At 44.3% G+C, this 25,283-nt stretch overlaps 1 protein-coding gene across 2 annotated transcripts in view; it reads left to right on the plus strand.

Annotated features, from left to right (window-relative positions):
* cables1 (Cdk5 and Abl enzyme substrate 1) overlaps nt 1-25,283 on the plus strand; it is a 65,241-nt gene that overhangs the window by 22,327 nt on the left and 17,631 nt on the right. Inside the window, exons 2-4 of one of the 2 annotated variants that reach the window (XM_089009206.1) lie at nt 15,407-15,478; nt 15,550-15,642; nt 20,444-20,521. In XM_089009206.1, coding sequence (XP_088865332.1) covers nt 15,407-15,478; nt 15,550-15,642; nt 20,444-20,521 — 243 coding nt within the window. The remainder of the gene's footprint in view (nt 1-15,406; nt 15,479-15,549; nt 15,643-20,443; nt 20,522-25,283) is intronic. The other variant, XM_089009207.1, reaches the window with a different exon arrangement.

Consider the following 25,283-nt stretch of genomic DNA (forward strand, 5'->3'; position numbering starts at 1 on the left):
AGCTCTCAAAGACACTTTACACTGTAAAGTTTACAGTGTAGCTAGTGACAGATTAATAGAAAATGCAATTTTAATTAGGTGGGTTTTGAGATGGGACTTGAAGGTGGGAAGAGAATCGATGTTACGAATGCTGGGAGGAAGTGAGTTCCAAAGTTTGGGGGCAGAGCAGCTGAAGGCTCTGTCACCCATCGTGCTGAGACGGGCAGGGGGGGGCACACAGAGGCGGAGGGAGGAAGAGGATCTGAGGGAACGAGAGGGAATAGAAATTTGAAGAATAATGCAATTGCCAACATTGTGAGTCTTCAGTGTCACAGCTGACCTCATTGGGAAAAGCGTGAGAAAGCCAGCACCCTTAGTTGTGCTTTCAGCGTTGTTAAAGCAAAAAAGGTGTACTACACTTTATTTGGATCTATGTTCAAACATGTTTATACAAATACGTTCAATGTGTATTGCACTGCATATTTTGATATATTAATGTGATTGGCAAACAATCCAGGGTTGTATTTCAGGCTACGTACGGCACACCTGCATTGCTAGTGATATGTTCATTGTTCATATGTAATGTTCATTCCAGCTATCTGGCTGGCTAGCTAGCCATCTATTAGCTAGATAGCTTGCTTTCTATCTATTTGAGTTATTCTGGGTTGAGTGAACGCTGGCGCGTGTGGCTGCTGCTGCTCACCCACAGAAAAGACGTATCAGAATCAGAAAACCTTTATTCGTCCCACAATGGGGAAATTTGTAGTCCACAGCAGCAATTTGAAAGGGGATGGGGTGGCGGGGTGAAAAAATACAAAACAAGATATTCTAAGCATAACAAAATAAAAATGTCAACTGTATACTGTGCAAATTCATAAAAAAAATTGTACATAGTGCAAGTATCAAGAAAGGCATATTGATATATTGCATCAACCCATATTTACAAGTGTCCTTTTTTTCTTCACATGTGATCATTAAGAATTGCAAAGCCTTGACAGCAGTCGGTAGGAACGAGCGGCGGTACCTCTCCTTCTTGCAGCGCCGGTGTAATAGTCTCTGGCTGAAGGAGCTACCCAGTGCCGTCAGGGTGGGCAGGAGGGGGTGGGAGGGGCTGTCCATCATATCTTTTAGTTTAGCTAGCGTCAATCTGTTGCCCACCTCCTCCAGAGAGTCCAGCGAGCAGCCCAGGACAGAACTGGCCCTCTTGACAAGGCGCTCCAGTCTTTTCCTGTCCCGGGTGGTGATGCTGCCTGACCAGCAGACAATTCCATAGTGGATGGCTGAAACCACCACAGAGTCATACAAAGTCGTTACGAGTGACTCCTAACTCCGAAAGACCTCAGTTTCCTGAGTAGGAAGAGGCGACTCTGTCCCTTTTTGATAAGGGCATCCGTGTTTGTAGTCCAGTCAAGTTTATTGTTCAGAGTAACACCCAGGTACTTGTAGGAGGTCACCCTCTCAATGTCCGAACCCTGGATGTTCAACGGTGCAGGTGAGGATTGTTTCCTGCAGAAATCCACTACTAGTTCCTTGGTTTTCCCGGTGTTGATCTGGAGGTGATTCTGCTGGCACCAGTCCACAAAGTCGTTTGTCAGTCTCTTGTACTCCTGATCATCTCCCTCTGTAATGAGGCCGACAATAGCCGAGTCGTCAGAGGACTTCTGAAGGTGGCAGGTTGGAGTGTTGTAGTTGAAGTCCGAGGTGTAGAGGGTGAACAGGAATGGAGCCAGGACTGTCCCCTGTGGCGCTCCGGTGCTGCAGAGAAGCCTGTCCGACTCACAGTTCTTTACCCTCACGTACTGTGGCCTGTTTGTGAGGTAATCTGTAATCCAGAGTGTGAGGTGAGGGTCGACTCCTGCATGCCGCAGCTTGTCCCCCAGTAGGTTTGGCTGGATGGTGTTGAAGGCAATGGAGAAATCAAAGAACGTGATCCTCACCGTGCTCCCAGCATTCTCCAGGTGCAGCAACGCCGAGTGGAGGAGGTAGATCAGGGGTGGGCAAACTTTTTGACTCGCGGGCCGCATTGGGTTCTAAAATTTGACAGAGGGGCCGGGCCAGGAGCATTTGGAGGGAGTGTTTGGGCCGGAAATACTCTGAACAAGTTATGTCCATAATTTATAAAATCACTTCAAATGACTTCGACTGAGCATATTTTACAAAGATTCCACAGCATATAGCTATAGTTTACGTTTTAAGACTCGCGCTGAATATCCATGAAGTCTTGTTTTCGAGTTGATGACGATCCCCATGTGACGTCACGTTTGGACCGCCCCTGACAATGCATACAATGCATTTTGGGTACTTTGTTTGGTCTGAAAACTTCGTGTTGATCCGTGTTGATGGTGAAATTAGAAGGAAAACATATAACGCCATGGTGAATCGTTGTGTGTTGCACCAAGACAACTATTTGATATTCGCTGACACAAATTCCCAGCTGACAAATCAGCCCATTTCCAACGGAGCTTAGGCGCAATCTTCTGCATTTTCTGGGTGCTACATTGCTGTCATTGACGGCTCAAATTGATATGGGAGGACTCCTTGAATCAATTGCAAACATTTATGCTTTCCTCTTCAGAACTATTTGAATCATATTCATAACTGGATGAGTAACAAGAAAACATCTTCTCCGAATCTGAAGCCATTGTTTTGATTCTCGATCAAAGACAAGACGTCTTGGCGTGACGTCACGAACAGGGGGGTGGGACCTTCTGAAACTGACCATTTCATTCATTCATTTTGAAGTCATTTTTATTGGTGTTTTTCATTTAACTAAAAATATCAGCCTGCCTGATTTGGGTATTTTAGATGCTATAAAACGTTTTTCTGATGTCAGTGGGAAACAAAAACAAAAAATGGTGCCGGTTGTCCTTTAAATGTAGTATGTACAAACCTCATAGCACAGTAAGAACACTACAACCCAATTTACTAACTGTCTTTCAAATGTGAAAAATATCCCTGATCAGTTAATAAATTTGTCTCAAGGAATATGGCATTTATATACTATTTCGCAGATACTTGGAGGAGGAAATGGAAATAGATTAAAATAACATATGCACTGTGATTTATTTTTAAGTTTCCATCGAAGGGGCAAAGTTAAAGAAATCAACATTTATTGAAAAATGGAATCACTTTCAAAATTCAAAACATATTATTACACAACGAAATATTCAAGCTCAATAATACCTAATTATGTTAAATCATGCTCAACAAACTCCTCACAGACGCCCTCGCCTTCACGCGCAAACAATACACGTGTACCGTCGCCGAGCACACAAACATCGACTACCTGCAGTTGAAATTTGCATACTCGGCACGGCAGCCAATCAGAAGCCTGCTTCTTTCTTCCGGACTTTTGCAAGCGTTATAAAGTCGTGCAATTGCATGTCATTTTCCAAAATAGATGCACAGAACCTCAGCCCAGAAGAAAGATTCAAAAGAAGCTAACAAGATATGTGACGCTACAAAACGTAAATTTACATTAAACCGTGACTGTAAAGTGTACGTGAGACTTATGAAAGGGGCTTAGTGGCTCGTAGGAAGCAATGCAAACGTTGCATTGTGCACTGCAATGACAATCGAGTACTGCAGCAAAATCTACAGCCATGCACATTTACCGTAAATTAAGCAAGGTAGCATTTATAGTAGGTGCGTTCTTGATTTTAAAAAAAAATTATACTTTGTGACAATGCTTTTTAATGTGATCTCATTGTGCTTCAAGTTGTGAAAAATGGGGCAGGCAACTTTTCAGTTATCTGCCCTGTTGTTCACTAACTTTTTGTCATGAGTTTTAGACACTGTTTTGTACTATAATTTGGGCAAGTTCGGCGGGCCGGATTAAAAAGCCTAACGGGCCGTATGTGGCCCGCGGGCCGTAGTTTGCTCATGTCTGAGGTAGATGATGGTGTCCTCCACACCGATGCTGGGTTGGTAGGAAAACTGTAGCAGGTCCGGCAATGAGCTTGCCAGCGGTCGCAGGTGGGCGAGGACGAGTCTTTCCAGCGTCTCCATCAGGTGAGACGTCAGCGCCACCGGTCTGTAGCTGTTGAGCTCCTTTGGGTTGGCTATCTTGGGCACTGGGACCAGGCATGACGTTTTCCACAGTTGTGGAACTCTGCCCAACTTCAGGCTCAGGTTGAACACGTGTTGGACAATGACAAACAGCTGGTCGGAGCAGGTCTTGAGGAGTCAGGAACTGTCCGGACCTGCTGCCTTCCTCAGTTCCATCCTCCTCAGTTGGTTCCTCACCTGCGCATAAATGACATTTTTTATTCTTATTCTTATTCTTATTTATTTATTAATCTTGGTGGCACGGTGAACGGGTGGTGACCGTGTTGACCTCAAAGTGCAGAGGGACCACGTTCGATTCCAGCCCCGGCTGTCCTATGTGGAATTTGAATGTTCTGTCTATGCATGTGTGAGGTTTGTCCGAGTACTCCCCCGCCACATTCCAAAAAACATGCATGACAGGATGATTGAACCTTACTGAAGTTAAATTGATTTCGACACTGCTTGTCAAAGCCACTGGCTCCTGTGACTTGGGGATGATTTAAAAAGAGGAATTAAAAAAATAGGTTTTAATCACATACCCATTGGCTTTGTTATTATCTGCCCTAATTAGTTGATTTTCTTCATTGTGTGACTATTAAAGGTTTTCTTATTCTTATTTCACATTGTCAAGATGAGGTCAAGTTTTACCAAAGTGGCTGATTTTTCTAAGCATATCTAAAACACTAAATCATAAAAAGTACTTTTGACACAAAGGAAACACTTATTTTAACACAACATGCTTGGATGCAAAACATGCAATATATTTGTTGCATCCGCGGCTGGAGAAAATCTGGACAACACCAATTTGCGGGGACAAAAATGTGCTCATTTTCTTCATAGGTATCTTCAGGTCTCTCTTGTGCACTGCTGACAATAGCGCTTCTCCACAGTCTTGCAAAGCTGCAACTGCAGTTCAAATACAGTTGCTGCTGCCATCGCTCAATCAGTACAGTTCATGGAGCTTTACACTTTGATATCAAACGCAATGGCTGAGGGTGGCATAAAATTAGCTGGGGGTTCCACAATGCTGGAAAAAACTGATTTTTTTTTTTTAATGAAAGTTTTAATGTATGATGATGGGAAAACATGAATAGTAATAATAATGCACACACACGCATGCACCTGTATATAGTTCAAACACACACCTGTTGATAGTTAAAACACATGCACTCATCTGTAAATAGATTATTTTTGTTCTGTATTTCTGGTTCTGAATCTGATATAAACCGAAATAAATGTAGTTTTGTCCCATCAAAAGTGTTTTTTCTTTTGTTGTTTCATAGAAGCTGTCCAGATGTTTGAGGCGTCACTCGAAGTTAAAAATATGGTCCTCGATCACCCTTCTGCTTGAATTTGCTTCTCTGCAGAAAAAGCTTATTTTCTCGGCTTTTTGGGAAAAATCATGCATTTGAGCTGAAACCACTTGATTTTAACAACAAATATCTTCAAAACAATAAGCTATAAATGAACTATTGTTTTTTTGCTGAAAGAAAAGAGTCGAAGGTTTCTTATGCCGTATTGAATGTTTATGTAGTCCTTAAAACTCAGTGGGTCCTGCAATTCGAGTGAAAATGACAAAAAAAAACCCTGGTGCTGGATTTTTGCACGTCTGGCAGTGAATGAGTTAATTTAGATGAAAGAGTTAATTTAGATGACTAAAATTGCTCTGTGTTCATTGACTAAAATTGGTTCAAAACTACATGACGAAATTATGACAAAAAGTTGAATACATTTTTGTGTAAACACTTTTTCTAGTCTAAACCAAGACTGGGCGCTGACAAGCATAGAAAAAAACTATTGACTCCCATCCCTCCAACCTGCATTTCTCCATCACGCTATGCCTACAACATAGGCAAAATACAACATCTTCTCTTAAGTTTTAATGTGTTTTGTGTTATTTAACCAAGATTGTCTCTGCCACATACCAACAAGGCGGCAAAAAAAGTGATGTGGGTAACGACACTAAAATGTTGCCATGCATATTTGTCTTCTGTTTAGCCACAATGGCCAAGATGTCTCATGAAACAGTGCTAACCTTGATAGCAAGAAAGCAGTCATTGATATTTTTATGGGTGGCTAAGAAGACAAACTGTGGACATTACACTTTCCGAAAACAAAAAGATTCAAGCTGTTGTCGAACAGGTTTTTACATCGTATAAAACACTTTGAGGATGATTTGAATTAATCACTGTTTAGACACTTTTTTAGGGAGAGACACACTTGGGCTTGCAGTCATGCAGCCCCAATGTGTAAAAAAACGGACAAAATGTATTCAACAACCGGTTTTGTTTTCATTTTTGGGTTGATGGTGGTTTATTTGTTACCATTTAACCTCAGCTGTAAACATGACCTTACTTATTGTTGTAGCTGATTGCCGTCGTAGTAGATGAGTGACAACTTGGGTTGATGCTGAGTTCTTCAACATTGAAACATGTTTTAGTTTTAGATCGGTGCATGTTATTCAGGCTGAAGGTACAAATTGTTCATTGTTATGTCAGGTGAGGAAGCCACGGTGGTGACTGGTCACCACATTCGCCTCACTGCCCAGGGCAGGGCAGGGTTCAATTCCGGCTCCGGCCTTCCTGGCTGGAGGTTGCATGTTCTAAATTGACCGTAGGTGTCAGTGTGAGAACGAATGCTTGTTCGTCTTTGTTTGTTCAGTGTGTACCTAACTTTCTGCCCCAAGACAGTTGGGATAAGCTCCAGCATGCCTTGGTAGGATAAGTGATTGGACAGTGGGTGGGTGGATTGATATATAAAGTGGATTTGCATGATTTTTAAAGGACAACCGATACCCCCGGACAAGTTGCATCCATAATTTGGAAAATCACTTCAAATGACTTCTCCTGGGCTCATTTTACAAAGATTCCACCACATATAGCTATATTTTACATTTTAAGACTTGCACTGAAAATTCATGAAGTCTTGTTTTCGAGTTGATGACGATGCCTGAAGTGACGTCACATTCGGAATGCCCCTGACCGAGAAAGCGACACTCAATGCATTTTCGGCACTTTTTTCGTCTGAAAACACAGTGTTGATCGCAAAAATAAAACGCTCTGCTGCTCTGTGCTTCACTGAGACCTGGCTCAGTGACCGCCACCCGCATTCCGCGCTACACCTACCCGGATTCCGTCTCCTTTGGGCCGACCGTGACACGGAGCAATCGGGGAAATCCAAAGGCGGTGGACTATGCTTCTACATCAACGAAGAATGGTGCACCGATGTCACCTGCAGCCCTGGTTTGGAATCGCTGTCTCTCAACTGCAAGCCATTCTACTCGCCACGTGAGTTCGCTTCCTTTATTCTCGTTGCCATGTACATCGCGCCACAAGCTAATGCTAACGCGTGTATACAAACGCTAGCGGACCATGTAAACCATCTCGAACTGAAATATCCAGAATCACCCCTGATCATTTTGGGCGATTTTAATCAAACACGTTTAAACCGTGAACTTCCCAAATATAAGCAGCATATTGACTGTTTCACCAGAGGAGAAAACATTCTAGATCATTGTTACACAGCACTCAAAGGCGCACACCGGTCTGTTGCGCATGCAGCATTGGGTCTTTCTGACCACTATTTAATCCACTTAATTCCCACATACAAACAGAAACTCAAATGTGTAAAACCGGTAGTCAAGACAGTTAAAACATGGACAGATGAAGCAAAGTTATCGCTACAAGAATGCTTAGACTGCACTGATTGGAGCGTCTTTGAAACTTCAACGGGCACATTGGATGAATACACAGACACTGTAACATCATACATCAGTTTCTGTGAGGACTGTACCAACAAAGTCCTTCCGCTCATTCAACAACAACAAGCCATGGTTCACTCCCAAACTCAGGCATCTTAGGAAAGAGAAAGAATCCACATTTAAAAGCGGCGATCGAGCAGTTTACAAACTCACCCGAAACAGGCTGACGAAGGAAATTCACATCGCAAAGAAAAGTTACGCGGAGAGGCTTAACAAACAGTTCTCCGCTAACGACTCTGCATCGGTGTGGAATGGCCTGAAAGCAATAACAAATTATCGTTTACCTTCCCCCCAAGCAGTGTACAACAATGGTATGGCTGATGAGTTAAATACATACTTTTGCCGATTTGAAAAGGACACCCCCATTTCCCCGGTCTGCCCACCATTACCAGAAACTACCGTATCTCCGCCCTCTGCCCTACAGATCCACGAACTGGACGTTAGACGGCTCTTCAAGCAGCAGAAGATCAAGAAAGCTGCAGGACCTGACAGAGTGTCCCCCTCCTGCCTGAGAGTCTGCGCTGACCAGCTGGCTCCGGTCTTCACACAAATCTTCAACAGATCCCTGGAGCAGTGTGAAGTCCCATCCTGCTTCAAACAGTCTACTATCGTCCCAGTTCCAAAGAAACCAGCACCCTCGGGATTGAACGACTATAGACCTGTCGCTCTGACGTCTGTGGTCATGAAGTCCTTTGAACGCCTCGTGCTGAACCACCTAAAGAACATCACCGGACCTCTGCTAGATCCTCTTCAGTTTGCCTATCGGGCAAACAGGTCTGTGGAGGATACAGTCAACATCGGACTGCACCACATCCTCAACCACCTTGACAACTCAGGAACCTACGCAAGGATCCTGTTTGTGGACTACAGCTCTGCGTTCAATACCATCATCCCAGAACTCCTCATCCCCAAACTTCTCCAGCTTGGTGTGTCCCCCACGATCTGCCAGTGGACCCTCAGCTTCCTGACAGGACGGACACAACAGGTCAGACTGGGAAATATATCATCCACAACACGAACCACGAGCACTGGAGCCCCGCAGGGATGCGTCCTCTCTCCATTGCTCTTCTCTCTCTACACGAACGACTGCACCTCAACGCACCCAGCTGTCAAATTCATAAAGTTCGCAGACGACACCACGGTCATCGGTCTCATCAAAGACGGCGACGAGTCTGCGTACCGACAATAAGTGGAGCAGCTGGAGCTCTGGTGCAGCCGTCACAACCTGGAGCTGAACACACTCAAGACAGTTGAGATGATCGTGGACTTCAGGAAACATCCATCACCACAGCTACCCCTCACACTATCCAACTGCCTGGTGTCAACCGTTGAGACCTTCAAGTTCCTGGGAATCACAGTCTCCCAGGACATGAAGTGGGAGGTCAACACCAACTCTATCCTGAAAAAGGCCCAACAGAGAATGTACTTCCTGAGGCTGCTAAAGAAGCATGGCCTGCCACAGGACGTGCTGCAACATTTCTACACGGCTGTCATCGAATCCATCCTGTGTTCTTCCATCACCGTTTGGTTCGGGGCCGCCACAAAAATGGACAAAATCCGACTTCAACGGACAGTTAGGACGGCGGAAAAAATCATTGGCACCACCCTACCCACTCTCGAGGACTTGCACACTGCAAGAATCCAAACTAGGGCGCGGAAAATCCTACTGGACCCTCCGCACCCTGCCCACCACCTTTTCCAGCTACTCCCCTCAGGCAGGCGCTACCGATGCATGCGCACCAAATCCATCAGACATTTAAACAGCTTCTTCCCCCAAGCCATTAACTCTTTGAACTCTTTCAACAGTAGCCAAAATGGAACTGTATAGTGCCACTTAGCTTTTTTTTTTTTTTTTTTGACGACGATACTAGTGCAGCGTGTTCTACCGGAAACTAATTCCTTGTGTGTTCTACATACTTGGCAATAAAGATGATTCTGATTCTGATTCTGAAATTAGAAGGAAAACTACATAAATAACGCAATGGTGAATCATTGTGTGTCGCAGCCAATTGCAGTAACACGCATAAAGAAGGTGTACGTTTACACACATTCCCAGTGGACAAATCAGCATATTTCCTATGGAGCACAGAGGTCGAGCACCAGCAGAGGTGAACGAGGAAGCTAACCACAGTTAGCGGCGCTTGGATAGCGGAAGTTTGATGCATGTTTGCTCATTTAGTCACACTGCTTGCTAACTGAGCTCACTTTGTGAAAGAGACTATTAGTGGAGCAAACCGATCGGACAAACATCTACTTTCCACCGTGTCATTTTTTATTCTGGAGCGGTCGAGAGAGGAGCTCTCTCGTCTCAACATCTGATGTTCGTCTGCTTGTGGCGGTCTCCTTTATGTGTGTGCGTAAAACCCACCCCTCTGTCTTCTACCACGGATTTTAACCAATCACTGTCGGCTTTACGGCTCTGCTAAGCAGCTTTGTATACTGGACGAAACACATTGTGCACCATCTTGTGCATTTTCTGGGCCCTACATCGGAGTCCAGATCTTCACCGGTTTCAACGCTTGCAGACAGCTCGACTTGATACGGAAGGACTTCTTTAATCAATGGCAAACATTTATGCTTTCCTCTTCAGAATTATTTGAATCTTATTCATGACTGGATGAGTAAAAGGAAAGCATCTTTTCTGATTCTGTACTCTCTGAAGCCATTGTTTTGATTGATTCTGGAGCTAGGCAGTTTGTGAAGGAGTCCTGACGTGACGTCACGAACAAGGGGGCGGGAATTCCTGAATCTCCCCAGTTTCGATCTCATTTGTGGCAGTTTTGGGACACAAGTCATTTTTATTGGTGTCGGTTGTCCTTTAGTCTTTCAGAAATTAAAACTTCTTTTCGTTTTTTTTTTTTTTTTACTTCAATCATTTTCTTATCAGGAGCAATACTCTGAATCAGCCTAGTTTTTGCTGAAGATTATTGAATGTGAAATCCTTTTCAAGCTTGCTTTTTACGAGTAAAGACAGTAATAGTATTTATTTCGCAATGTAATGAATTGGATTGGATTAGCCTTTATTGGTCTCGCAGTGGAAACATTTACATTTCACAGCAGCAAAGTTCGGAAAGTAAGAGGAAAGGAAAGGAAGAAGAAAAACTAGTACAGGAGCTGCTGTAAAGGCAAAACACTAAATAACAAATAATGTGACACAACACAAAAGACACACAGTCATTCAATCTCAAGCACTTTCTGCACCCTCTTTGTTGCATGATGCAGTTCTCGATGAAATAGGAGAAGAACCAAGTGTCCTGTAGCATCCATTGACGAAAAGAGATTGTAAGCCGCGACAGCTCCACATACGCATCGGCGCTCTGCGCTCATGCTCCTTTTTTCTCATCGCGGGCTCCTAAAGACATGCATCCATCCAGCCGCAGACTGTCCAACAGCACTGACCTTTCCGCTGAACAAAGCGGGGCTGTAAAACTGCGTATTACAGGCGCAAAAAAGCACAATTGCCACAGAGCTGTACAGCTATGACAGTCAAATGGCACTGACATTCCTCCCAAAACAAATACAGTGCTGGCATATTAATGCTGCCGAAAAGGCGCAACTGTTCAGCAGCCTCCTCCTTGATGAATGTCATAGCCAAAATTACTAAAAACCAAGCCGTAACAGTTCCACATGACCTTTAGATACATGTTTTAAATAGTACAAACACATGTAAACACATTGAATCCATAGAGAGAGCGCAAAAGCAACGGATACCATTTTTCATCTGATCTCACAATATACATCAATAATAATGCCCAAAGATGACTAGAATGTGTCCAAGATGGCGCCCAACAAGCAAGTGCTCTCACGGGCCTTAATTGTCTTGTTGTTCTTGTGTTCCACATGACGCACAACAACTCAAAGTCGTCCCAGTTCCAAAGAAACCAGCACCCTCGGGATTGAACGACTATAGACCTGTCGCTCTGACGTCTGTGGTCATGAAGTCCTTTGAACGCCTCGTGCTGAACCACCTAAAGAACATCACCGGACCTCTGCTAGATCCTCTTCAGTTTGCCTATCGGGCAAACAGGTCTGTGGAGGATACAGTCAACATCGGACTGCACCACATCCTCAACCACCTTGACAACTCAGGAACCTACGCAAGGATCCTGTTTGTGGACTACAGCTCTGCGTTCAATACCATCATCCCAGAACTCCTCATCCCCAAACTTCTCCAGCTTGGTGTGTCCCCCACGATCTGCCAGTGGACCCTCAGCTTCCTGACAGGACGGACACAACAGGTCAGACTGGGAAATATATCATCCACAACACGAACCACGAGCACTGGAGCCCCGCAGGGATGCGTCCTCTCTCCATTGCTCTTCTCTCTCTACACGAACGACTGCACCTCAACGCACCCAGCTGTCAAATTCATAAAGTTCGCAGACGACACCACGGTCATCGGTCTCATCAAAGACGGCGACGAGTCTGCGTACCGACAATAAGTGGAGCAGCTGGAGCTCTGGTGCAGCCGTCACAACCTGGAGCTGAACACACTCAAGACAGTTGAGATGATCGTGGACTTCAGGAAACATCCATCACCACAGCTACCCCTCACACTATCCAACTGCCTGGTGTCAACCGTTGAGACCTTCAAGTTCCTGGGAATCACAGTCTCCCAGGACATGAAGTGGGAGGTCAACACCAACTCTATCCTGAAAAAGGCCCAACAGAGAATGTACTTCCTGAGGCTGCTAAAGAAGCATGGCCTGCCACAGGACGTGCTGCAACATTTCTACACGGCTGTCATCGAATCCATCCTGTGTTCTTCCATCACCGTTTGGTTCGGGGCCGCCACAAAAATGGACAAAATCCGACTTCAACGGACAGTTAGGACGGCGGAAAAAATCATTGGCACCACCCTACCCACTCTCGAGGACTTGCACACTGCAAGAATCCAAACTAGGGCGCGGAAAATCCTACTGGACCCTCCGCACCCTGCCCACCACCTTTTCCAGCTACTCCCCTCAGGCAGGCGCTACCGATGCATGCGCACCAAATCCATCAGACATTTAAACAGCTTCTTCCCCCAAGCCATTAACTCTTTGAACTCTTTCAACAGTAGCCAAAATGGAACTGTATAGTGCCACTTAGCTTTTTTTTTTTTTTTTTTGACGACGATACTAGTGCAGCGTGTTCTACCGGAAACTAATTCCTTGTGTGTTCTACATACTTGGCAATAAAGATGATTCTGATTCTGATTCTGAAATTAGAAGGAAAACTACATAAATAACGCAATGGTGAATCATTGTGTGTCGCAGCCAATTGCAGTAACACGCATAAAGAAGGTGTACGTTTACACACATTCCCAGTGGACAAATCAGCATATTTCCTATGGAGCACAGAGGTCGAGCACCAGCAGAGGTGAACGAGGAAGCTAACCACAGTTAGCGGCGCTTGGATAGCGGAAGTTTGATGCATGTTTGCTCATTTAGTCACACTGCTTGCTAACTGAGCTCACTTTGTGAAAGAGACTATTAGTGGAGCAAACCGATCGGACAAACATCTACTTTCCACCGTGTCATTTTTTATTCTGGAGCGGTCGAGAGAGGAGCTCTCTCGTCTCAACATCTGATGTTCGTCTGCTTGTGGCGGTCTCCTTTATGTGTGTGCGTAAAACCCACCCCTCTGTCTTCTACCACGGATTTTAACCAATCACTGTCGGCTTTACGGCTCTGCTAAGCAGCTTTGTATACTGGACGAAACACATTGTGCACCATCTTGTGCATTTTCTGGGCCCTACATCGGAGTCCAGATCTTCACCGGTTTCAACGCTTGCAGACAGCTCGACTTGATACGGAAGGACTTCTTTAATCAATGGCAAACATTTATGCTTTCCTCTTCAGAATTATTTGAATCTTATTCATGACTGGATGAGTAAAAGGAAAGCATCTTTTCTGATTCTGTACTCTCTGAAGCCATTGTTTTGATTGATTCTGGAGCTAGGCAGTTTGTGAAGGAGTCCTGACGTGACGTCACGAACAAGGGGGCGGGAATTCCTGAATCTCCCCAGTTTCGATCTCATTTGTGGCAGTTTTGGGACACAAGTCATTTTTATTGGTGTCGGTTGTCCTTTAGTCTTTCAGAAATTAAAACTTCTTTTCGTTTTTTTTTTTTTTTTACTTCAATCATTTTCTTATCAGGAGCAATACTCTGAATCAGCCTAGTTTTTGCTGAAGATTATTGAATGTGAAATCCTTTTCAAGCTTGCTTTTTACGAGTAAAGACAGTAATAGTATTTATTTCGCAATGTAATGAATTGGATTGGATTAGCCTTTATTGGTCTCGCAGTGGAAACATTTACATTTCACAGCAGCAAAGTTCGGAAAGTAAGAGGAAAGGAAAGGAAGAAGAAAAACTAGTACAGGAGCTGCTGTAAAGGCAAAACACTAAATAACAAATAATGTGACACAACACAAAAGACACACAGTCATTCAATCTCAAGCACTTTCTGCACCCTCTTTGTTGCATGATGCAGTTCTCGATGAAATAGGAGAAGAACCAAGTGTCCTGTAGCATCCATTGACGAAAAGAGATTGTAAGCCGCGACAGCTCCACATACGCATCGGCGCTCTGCGCTCATGCTCCTTTTTTCTCATCGCGGGCTCCTAAAGACATGCATCCATCCAGCCGCAGACTGTCCAACAGCACTGACCTTTCCGCTGAACAAAGCGGGGCTGTAAAACTGCGTATTACAGGCGCAAAAAAGCACAATTGCCACAGAGCTGTACAGCTATGACAGTCAAATGGCACTGACATTCCTCCCAAAACAAATACAGTGCTGGCATATTAATGCTGCCGAAAAGGCGCAACTGTTCAGCAGCCTCCTCCTTGATGAATGTCATAGCCAAAATTACTAAAAACCAAGCCGTAACAGTTCCACATGACCTTTAGATACATGTTTTAAATAGTACAAACACATGTAAACACATTGAATCCATAGAGAGAGCGCAAAAGCAACGGATACCATTTTTCATCTGATCTCACAATATACATCAATAATAATGCCCAAAGATGACTAGAATGTGTCCAAGATGGCGCCCAACAAGCAAGTGCTCTCACGGGCCTTAATTGTCTTGTTGTTCTTGTGTTCCACATGACGCACAACAACTCAAAGTGACAAAAGAAAACACAAAAATAACACAAGAACAACAAGACTATTTAAAACGTGTATCTAAAGGCCAAAAAAGAAGCGCCATATGTGATATGAAAATGTGCCTCGGGTTTAAATAAGCGATATTTTTGCAATATTTTTTAAGGTGTTTTTTGTGATTTCTTTTTGTTTCGATTTTGGATTGGATTGGATTTGCCTTTATTAGTCTCACAGTGGAGAAATTTACATTTCACAGCAGCAAAGTGATGATTTTCACGTTACTCTTTGTTTTTTTTTCAAATTTGATAATGTTGATATAATTACAGTAAAGTCTCGTTATATTGATATTTTCGGGAGTCGGAAAAAATATCGATATAACCGGACTATCGATATATCCGATCCTGTGGCATGTAAATTTTCTCCTTGCGTTCATAGAAATAGTATCGTAGTAAGCAGTACTCTCGATATAACCAATATCGATATAACGAGACTTTACTGTATATACAATTTTCCCTTGTTTTCCTTTGCAGACGCCGACTCATCTCCCAGCGCTCCTCGTTGGAAACGTTAGAGGACATTGAGGAGAATGCGCCTCTGCGCAGGTATGGTGACTGCACACGTTGACCAGCACTGTCAGAAACATTGCAGCTTTTTTTTCTTTCTCCCATTTTAGGTGCCGGACCCTGTCAGGCTCCCCTCGACCAAAGGGCTTCAAGAAGATCCACTTCATTAAGAACATGCGGCAACACGACATGCGCAATGGAAGGTGCGAAAGAAAAGTGAACTGAAGAGAAATTCTTGCACCCACTCTTTGATTTGCCTTTAATCACTCTAACGCTTGAGTACAGACTTGTCTTCCCAGTGTGAAATCACAAACCGCACATACTGTAGATGTTCCCTTAAATCTATTTATTTATTTGTTTGTTTTGGGGAGCATTTTCTCATCTTTGGGAGGTCATCCGAGTGTGTGATAATAACCCTTAAGGAATCAAAAGAACAAATAATCAGTGCAATAACACAGTGACAATCATTTTGAAACTTTACCAGGGGTGAAATGGTAGACCAAAAGTTAGCGTTTGAAGAAGCTTCTTCGTAAGGTGGTGGTTTGAGTACAGAAAGGCCAATCACAAATTACGGGTGGTGATTGACCCTCCCACATTGAGCCAACTCGGTGCCATGGGGAAAATTGCAACCCCTGGTGTTATTCACCAGAAACTTTGTTTTTAGGCGTCGCAAACTACAGTGATACCTCAGTTTACGAACTTAAATGGTTCCCAGAAAGTGTGTGTAAGGCGAAATGTTCATCTGGCAAACATTTATTTCCCATAAGAAACCATTAAAAATGAGAATAACCCATTCCCAGGTCCCCATAAAACATAATTTTCTAGGACATAAGCCTTAAAACTACACAAAATATACATTATTTTATGTATAATAAATGTGCTATTGTATTGTAATTAAAGTAATAGACTGTACTGTATAATAAAGTCGTTTTATTTACCTTTGTGATGGTCGTTGTCAGTGGTTGGTAGCAATGGTCGACTTAGCGTAATGGTACTGGGACAGCTAAGTCACACAAACGCACACCTCGTTCATGTTTCTCGATGATCTCCTTCTTCTGTTCAACCGTAACTTCTTTTGTGTCTTCTTCGGCTTAACACTACCCTGTGGTGGGGTCTTTTTCGGTCCCATAATAGCAAAGGTACTCCACTTGATAACAAACCACGTCTGAACTCAAAGAAATGGGGGGGGGGGGCGGCAAAAACTAGTCCACCAGCCACCGTGATCTCCTTCTTCTGCTCGATCGTAATTTTCTTTAATGTCTTCTTATGCTTAACACTAACCTATGGTGGGGTCTTTTTCGTCCCATAATAGCAAAAGTACTCCACTCGATAGCAAAGCATGTCTGCACTCAAAGGGGGTGTGGGAATCTAATCCGCCAGCCACTGTGGCACTTCTCGACCGCATGGTTTGGTGTTCATCCGTCGAACACTAGTCCACCACCCACCGTGGCGGTGTGTGGTTTGCTTCGTCCGCCAAAAACTCATGCCTATGCCAAGATTATATTCTTGTGAATTTAATGTTTCAAAGGCAAAAAGTTCGTAAACTAAAGCGTTCGTAAGCATAGGTATCACTGTTTCCTTATATTACCAAAATACAAAGGGTGAAGGAAATCGGCAACTAATAAGAGTTTTGATATTTGATAGTCTGGAAGTAATGGCCGCCCCATTTATGGACTACACTCGTGTATTTTGATGACAGAGACGTTCATGCATTAATTTTTAGACACAGCTGCGTGCGACATAATCAACATACTGTACTTAATACAGTGAGACCTCGGTCTACAAACCCTTTGGCTTACAAACTTTTCGGCTTATGAATGTTACATTTATGAAAATTTTACCTTGGCGGGCAAACTATTTTTCGGGATACACACGGAGCTGCCACAATGAGTGATGTGTCGTTCGCGAATGAACCCGTTCTCCGAACAAGAAAATGGTGGCCGTGTTTGTCCTCTATTCCCCGCCTCCAGTCTTCGGTTAAAGCTGCGTGATTGGTCAAGAACGCAGTAGTGGGGGATGGGGTTACAGACAGAGACAGAGTGAGGCCGTTCTCCAAAAAAACAAAAGGTGTCTTCGGTTAAAGCCACGTGATTGGTCAAGAACCCAGCAGTGGGGGTGGGGGGGGGGGGCGAAACATTAAAGAGACAGGCAGACTGAGAGTAAGAAAACGCACACAGATGACAGAGCTTGAAACAAAAAACAAGTGTGAGGGTGTGAGAATAGTGAGAAAATGGATAGAAAATAGTTAAAATATATGGGATATTTTATCTGTTTTCTATCCATTTTCTCACTATATAGTGTGAGAATAGTGAGAAAATGGATAGAAAATAGTTAAAATATATGGGATATTTTAACTGTTTTCTATCCATTTTCTCACTATTCTCACACTCTCACACTTTTGTTCAGGCTCCACAAATAACCCGCACAACTCATCTGTACACTTGATGCAAAAAGCTATCAAACCAGCTAAACAGATCACAATTGATGAAGAACTAGATACAATTATCACAGAGAAAGCACCTACAAGGGATCATTCCTCAAGATGGTGAAAGAAGAAGGTTACGTTCCTCATCAAGTGTTTAATGCTGAGGAAACCGGACACTCCATTCCATCAAGCAATTAACGACCATCACAAAGGTAAATAAAATGACTTTACAGTTACAGTACAGTTTATTTCTTTAATCATAATACTATAGCACATTTATTATACATAAAATATGGTATATTTTGTGTAGTTTTAAGGCTTAGAAAATTAGAAAATAGAAAATTATGTTTTATGGGGACCTGGGAACGGATTATTCTCATTTTAATGGTTTCCTATGGGAAATTAATTTTAGGGATACACACATTTCGCCTTACGCACTCTGTCTGGGAACCAATTAAGTTCATAAACCAAGGTCCCATTGTACTGTAAAGACAATATACTATGGGGGACACTGATTCACTGTGGCGACTCCTGAAGGGAAAAGCCGAAAAGAAAAAGAAGACCGTATCCGTATGGTTCGACAGTAGTCGGCTGGTTCTCACCGATTCCAGAAAATGCCATTTTAGTTGGGAAAGATATACATGACATGCCATTGACTTTTTGATGAGATGTATCTAACATTGTGACACCATTCAGAAACTGCCAACCATGGCCGCTCTGGAAAACAAGTTGCAGAACCTCGCACATTGTGCAACAAATCGGTTATGTTTGGTGGCTGAGAAGAACAAATAGAAATTTGGTACCTTCCTTTTTTTTAGGAATGTAGCTGGTTTTCTGTCCAAGAAAACAATATGGACAACTAAGGTCAAGGCAGCGCGCTATATAGAATATTTGTGTGTGAAAATAGCATATGTAAAAAAAATAATTTGGAGGATATAGTATAAATCCTGGTCTTTATACACATTTTTTTCAACAGAGAGAATATTTCATTTCCACGTTGATCTGTTAGTACAGTGTATTATGACTGGAAATCCTTGGTTTACAACCCATGTTTTATGGAAGTGAAAATGGCACGGGAGCCTGCAACTGTAGTGTATGGGGAACATTTTTGAGATTGCTATACTTTTTAACTCTCATCTTGGTCTGTTATTTTTTTTTATTGTTATTTTATTTTCTTATTGTTGAAGGAAGACATGTTGAAAGCATTGAGTTTGAGCAGCATGTCCATGTAGTACGTACACTAAACATGGCATTTAAAGGACAACCGACACCATTTTTTTGTTTCCTAACTGACATCAGTTTTATAGCATCTAAAATACCCAAAACACGCAAGCTCATATTTTAGTCAAATGCAAACACCAATAAAAATGACTTAAAGTGTCCCAAAACTGCCACAAATGAACTTGAAACTGGGGAGATTCAGAAAGTCCCGCCCCCTTGTTCTTGATGTCACGTTATGATTGGCCCACCCACAAACTGCCTTGCTCCAGAATCAAAACAATGGCTTGAGAGAGTTCAGATTCGGAGAATATGCTTTCTTGTTACTCATTCAGTTATGAATATGATTCAAATAGTTCTGCAGAGGAAAGCATACATTTTTGCAATCGATTAAAGAAGTCCTTCCGTATCAATTCGAGCCGTCTGCAAGCGATGAAACCGGTGTAGGAGAGCTGGACTCCGATGTCGCAGCCCAGAAAATGCACAAGATGGCGCACAAGCCGCGTTTCGTCCAGCATATGGAGCCGCTAATAAGAGCCGACCTTCAGTTAAAGCCGCCCGTGCTTGGTTAAAATCCGTGGTAGAAGACAGAGGGGTGGGTTTTATGCACACACACAAAAGAGACAGTGGCACAATTTGAGCAGCACACGAACATCAAAGATGTTGAGACAAGAGAGAGCTCGGCAGCACTACAGAGTAACAAATGACACAGTGGAATGTGGATGTTTGTCCGATCGATCGGTTTGCTCCACTAATAGGGCGATTGCTCTCTTTCACCATGTGAGCTCACAGTTAGAATGCAGTGTGACTACATGAGTAAACATGCATCAAACTTCCGCTATTCAAGCACCGAATCGCTAACTCTGGCTCCCTCGTTCGCCTGCGCTGGTGCTCTACTGCTCTGGTGCTTTTGTTCGCTGGGAATTTGTGTAAACTTACACCTTCTTTATGCGTGTTACCACAATTGGCTGCCACACAACAATTCACCATCACGTTATTTATGTAGTTTTCCTTCTAATTTTGCGATCAACATGGTGTTTTCAGACAAAAAAAAGTACCCAAAAAGCATTGTGTGTCGCTTTCTCGGTCAGGGGCGTACCAAATGTGATGTCACTTCCGGCATCGACGTCAACTCGAAAACAAAACTTCATGAATATTCAGCGTGACTTTTAAAAAGTGAAATATAGCTATATGCGGTGGAATCTTTGAATGCGCTCAGTAGAACTCATTTGAAGTGATTTTACAAATTATGGACGCAACTTGTCGGTAGGTGTCGGTTGTCCTTTCAACAACACTGGATGGCAGCAAAACTTCAAACAAAGCCAGACCTCAAATCTGATGAGCTTGTTTTGTTTTTGTAGGATAGTCCTAATCAGTGGCAGAAGATCCTTCTATAGTGTATTTTCAGTCCTGCCCTATCGAGATTGTAGCCAAGCGGGGTACGTATCCTCCAGCATGACCGCTCCCTCCTCTTGCCGCCCCTTCCACACCCCACCCTCATATGTGCGCCTTCCTCATCCTTCTCCTTGTGGCTGCTTCTTCTCCTCTATGGATGTGCTTTCCATTTTGACTCAGAGTAACCTTAAAAGTCAGGAAAGACAAACATTGTCTGAGGATGTCATGTCTCATGTGCATGTGGACCGATCATTGACACTTTTTTAGTTGGTTAGGTGCACAGTGCTTCATTCGCTTGGGTCATAACTTCTCGTTTGACATCCTTCCGGCCTCGACAAAGTGTGCTGCAGCGTCACAAGGTCAGAGTGACATAATTGCCCCGAGATCCAGCAAAAAAGGCACCATCGGATGGATTTGGTTCAAAGTATACCAAGATTAATAAGGAAGAATTAGTAAAGTTACTTTTTTGCTTGTGACAGTCGGGCTAGCTATCAAGCTATCTACATTGCTATCGCTTTGCCTACATAGATATCTGTTAGTTATCTATTAGCTAGCTATTAGTCTAGTTGGCTGGCTATCTATCTTACCTATCAGCGGTATAGCTTGCTGGCTAGCTCTCTATTAGCTAGCTCTATTAGCTAGCTAGCTAGCTTTCTATCTATTTGAGATACTTCCGGGTTGAGTGAATGCTGGCGTGTCTGGCTGCCGCTGCTCACCCACAAAAAAATGTATCCCGTGACTGTAAAGTGACCGTGAGAGTTTTGAAAGGCGCTTATAAATGAAATTTAGGAAATGTGTTATTATTTTTATTATTATTATTATTGTGTGTATTTTGTGGGAGATGTCATGAGTGGTTTGGATGATGACTGTTTTGATTTGACAAGAAGCTTATTCAGAAAATGTTTGGTGTTAAAGAGGCAATTCATGCAAAAGCAGTTTTGAAAAAAAATGATCATCTTCCTATTGTTTGGAACAGTTGTCAGAAAGTGTGAAAGGCTTGTCATAATGTGTGTACAGTATGTGCCCTACGTTGGCTGTGTGGCAGATGATACAAGCATGATTTTTATTTTTTGTTGTTGCATGGCACAGGCATCATATGGAGCATGTTACTGAGTAACGTCCAGCACTGATTTGTCCTTCTCTCTTCTCTGTGTCTGTTTGTGTCTGAGTATATTGTTGTCATAGTCAACATAGACGATCCACCTTATTTCACGTTCCCTCATGGTGCCTTGCCCACAGTACACTTTTCAGGCTACACTGTTTTGAACCTAACTCCTCCTCCGTGGTCAATTATCATGTGAGGGTGGCTTTTCTATCTTTTGAAACCTCAAAAGGGGGTGAAAAGATAAGCAGCATGTAACCACGTTCACACACACAATGCAGTGGTCAGAGGTTTACATCCATGTGAAATTCTCAATTGGGAGCTTTTTTTCATGATCTATTTCAAGCCTTCTTTTTCCCATGGTGCATTGACACTGAATGCAATTTCATTAAGATGACAAAATTTGGACATAAATTGCTGAACATTCCTGTTGTGTCCGGAGGAATGAGAGGAGGAGAGTTGCGTTGTCAACGTGTTTATTGTGCCACCATCTTAATCTACCTGCGGTCGTGACGTCACCGCTGCTTTACGACCTGTCGCAACATTCTGTAGCAGTGTGACATATGCTACATTTACCCCCCTCCCTGAAGGAACCAAAAACACTCTGTAACAAGGGAAACCGGGTAGACTGCCGGTTTCCCTGCTTAGCCGTGTGGGTTATATGATAATTGTCCAAATACCGAGGGCAAAGGCGAACGCGAGCTGGCCGAGGCTCTGGCCCCACAGGCACGGCTGGTTCACCACGCTCTTCGAGGCGTCCCATCGGTGTTCTCTGATGTGTGACAGGACGTTAGTAGTCTTTGCCTGAGAAGTCGTTCGAGGGGGTCGGTGCCGCCACTCTCCTTAGGCGGCTGGCATGCCAACGAGACCCGTCAGCCAGACAGAAGGTGGTCGGTCCGAGTTGGGCGGTAATCTGGACTGGTGCTGTCCAGAATGAGTCCAAATTGTGAGAGCAGCTCGGCCGGCGAATGCGGACCCAGTCCGACGCAGTCAGTGTGGGTTGCTTCGTCCGGCGCTTCTCGTTGGGCCCTCTGCTGGCTGAGGAAGAGTAGGGCAGGCCGTCTGCTTGGTTGGAGCTTTCTCCACCCCCGTTGGCCTGGGGGTGAATTGTGGCACCCGCATTGTCAGAGATGGAAAAGCCGAGTGCACAAAACAAGTCCAAGCCCAAGAGGTTGGCGCCATGACGGGATATTTGGAAGGTGAAAGGGGGGAGAGTCCTCGAGCCATAGCGCACTGTGAAGGTGGCAGTGCCCACCATACCAATCTTAGTTTGGCCATAGCCAAACAAGTCCTCAGCGTTGGCCTCGATCTGGAGATGAGGAAATAGCCGTCGAACTGTGGACATGTTCAACAGTGACCTGGAGGCTGCAGTGTCGAGCAGGAGTGGTAAGCTCACTCCATCAAGTTCCACTGTGCACCACTTGAATGGCTTGGCGCGCGAGCCCACGCAGTGGATGGTGGTTCGCCTCGGCTGGTCTGGTGAGCGGCGTGGCGGGTATGTTGACGTGGGAGCAGAGCGGCACATCCTGGCGAAGTGGTTCCTCCTTCCGCAGTGCTGGCATCTCTGTCCAATGGCTTTGCAAGTTGGCGCGCGTGTGGGGTGCCAGGCAGACCCACAGTTGGCACAAGGTCTGCGTGTGTTGGCCCGTTGATGTCTGACGACATTTATCTCGGTACGGTCGTAGGTGAAGGTGGGAGCAGAGCGGCACATCCTTGCGAAATGATTCATCTTCCCGCAGCGTTGGCATCGTTGTCCGGTGGCTCTGCAAGTGGGCGCACGTGTGGGGTGTGAGGCTGACCCACAGTTGGCACAAGGCGTGCGTGCATCGGCCCCTTGACGTCTGGCCACATTTATCTCGGCACCGTCGTATGTAGCGGTGGAGTCGTATGTGAAGGTGGCGTCTGGGAGTGGAGGGGTTGGAGCAACAATCTGTGCCAACGCGGGAGAGTGTGAAGGTGTGGGTGGGTTCACGAACCGAGCCGTTAATTGTGCTGCGTTCTCCAATTGAAACGCCATTTCCACAGCCTTCGATATTGGGAGGTCGTCAGGGGACAATAACAGTTTCTCCCGTAGTTTGGGATCAATCGTGTGCTCGGTGAGTTGATCCCTAATCATTTCCTCCTCCAAGCGGCCGAATTTACAGAGGCCCGCTAAACACCGCAAGTCGGCAACGTAGTGGTGTACCGACTCGCCTGTTCGTTGCCGTCGTTGACGGAAGGCAATCCGCCGGACAATCACGCCCTGAGGTGGGGCGAAATGTCGGGCCAATAAAGTGACACAATCCCCGTATGTCTGCGCGGGTCCAAGAGAGCGAAAAATGCGCTGCCCCTCACTACCTAAACTGTGTATTAGCATAGCCGTTCGGCGTGCTTCGCTTGCCTCGTTTAGTCCGGTCGCCGTCAGATATGTCGTGAACGAGTCATACCAGCGGGACCACGGGACTGGTGGCTCACCGGGGAGCGCGAGAAACGAGGGGAGGGGAGCTGTGTAGAAGTCCATCTTCGTCGCCAATGTTGTGTCCGGAGGAATGAGAGGAGGAGAGTTGCTTTGTCAACGTGTTTATTGTGCCACCATCTTAATCTACCTGCGGTCGTGACGTCACCGCTGCTTTACGACCTGTCGCAACATTCTGTAGCAGTGTGACATATGCTACAATTCCCAAATGAATGACATAGGCAATTGGTACTATTTTGCTATGTAGAGCTTCAACTGCTGATTATTTCATAAAGCAATGTTCTAACCCTTTCATGCACCTTGTTGTAACCTGATAACATTGTCCACTGTAGTAACCGCTGCCCCTCAAAGGGTTCATTTCCTTCCCTTTATTTCAAAACATGATGTCAAATTGACAGTGCAGAAACATTAGACTCATATTTGTCTTTGGTGATTTAAAAAGGCCTTGACTTTTTTCTGTCCCTTCAGGCTTTTGAGATACAGTGATACCTCGGCTTACGAACGCTTTAGCTCACGAACTTTTCGCATTAAATTCGCGAGAATATAATCTTGGGATACAAACACACAGAGCGCCACAATGAGTGATGTGCCTTCGCGAACAAGCCCATTCTCCTAACAAGGAGCTAGAATGGCCGCCGACTTTTTTTGTCCTCTATTCCCTGCCCCCAGACTTTGGTTAAAGCCGCACGTGATTGGTCAAGATCCGTGGTGGAGGAGGGAGGGGACACACGCAGCAGTGAGGGAGGGACACAGAGCAGCACACAAAACAGGATAGACAGACAACAGAGAGAGAGTGAGAAAATGAATAGAAAAGAGTGACATTTGGACTGGTTGCAACTTTATTGATAGTTCAAAGGCAGAGTGCATGTACAATGCCAGGTTAAACTATCCCATCAACCCGCGCAAGCCATCTGTACAATTAGAACAGAAAAGAGAAGCAAGGGAACCAGCTATTAATGAAGTTTCTAGTGTGTCTGTCTGCATCTGTTGCTGTTGCAATATCACAACTTCCAAGATGTACAACCCAGAGTTCCTTGAGACACGTTATGCAAAAAGCTATCAACCCGGCTAAACAGAACACAATTGACGAGGAACTAGGTAAAATTATCGCAGAGAAAGCACGGCAACTTCACTCGGATATCATCAAGAGGCAACCTGGAAGTACGACATCCATCGATGATTTCAAGACTAGCCACAGATGGTTCGAGAACTTTAAGCGTCATACAGGGATTCATCATGTCATTCTTCA

This window comes from Hippocampus bargibanti, linkage group LG11, assembly GCF_051943395.1.
Source record: "Hippocampus bargibanti isolate YZ-2025 linkage group LG11, ASM5194339v1, whole genome shotgun sequence".
Taxonomy (NCBI): Eukaryota; Metazoa; Chordata; class Actinopteri; order Syngnathiformes; family Syngnathidae; genus Hippocampus; species Hippocampus bargibanti.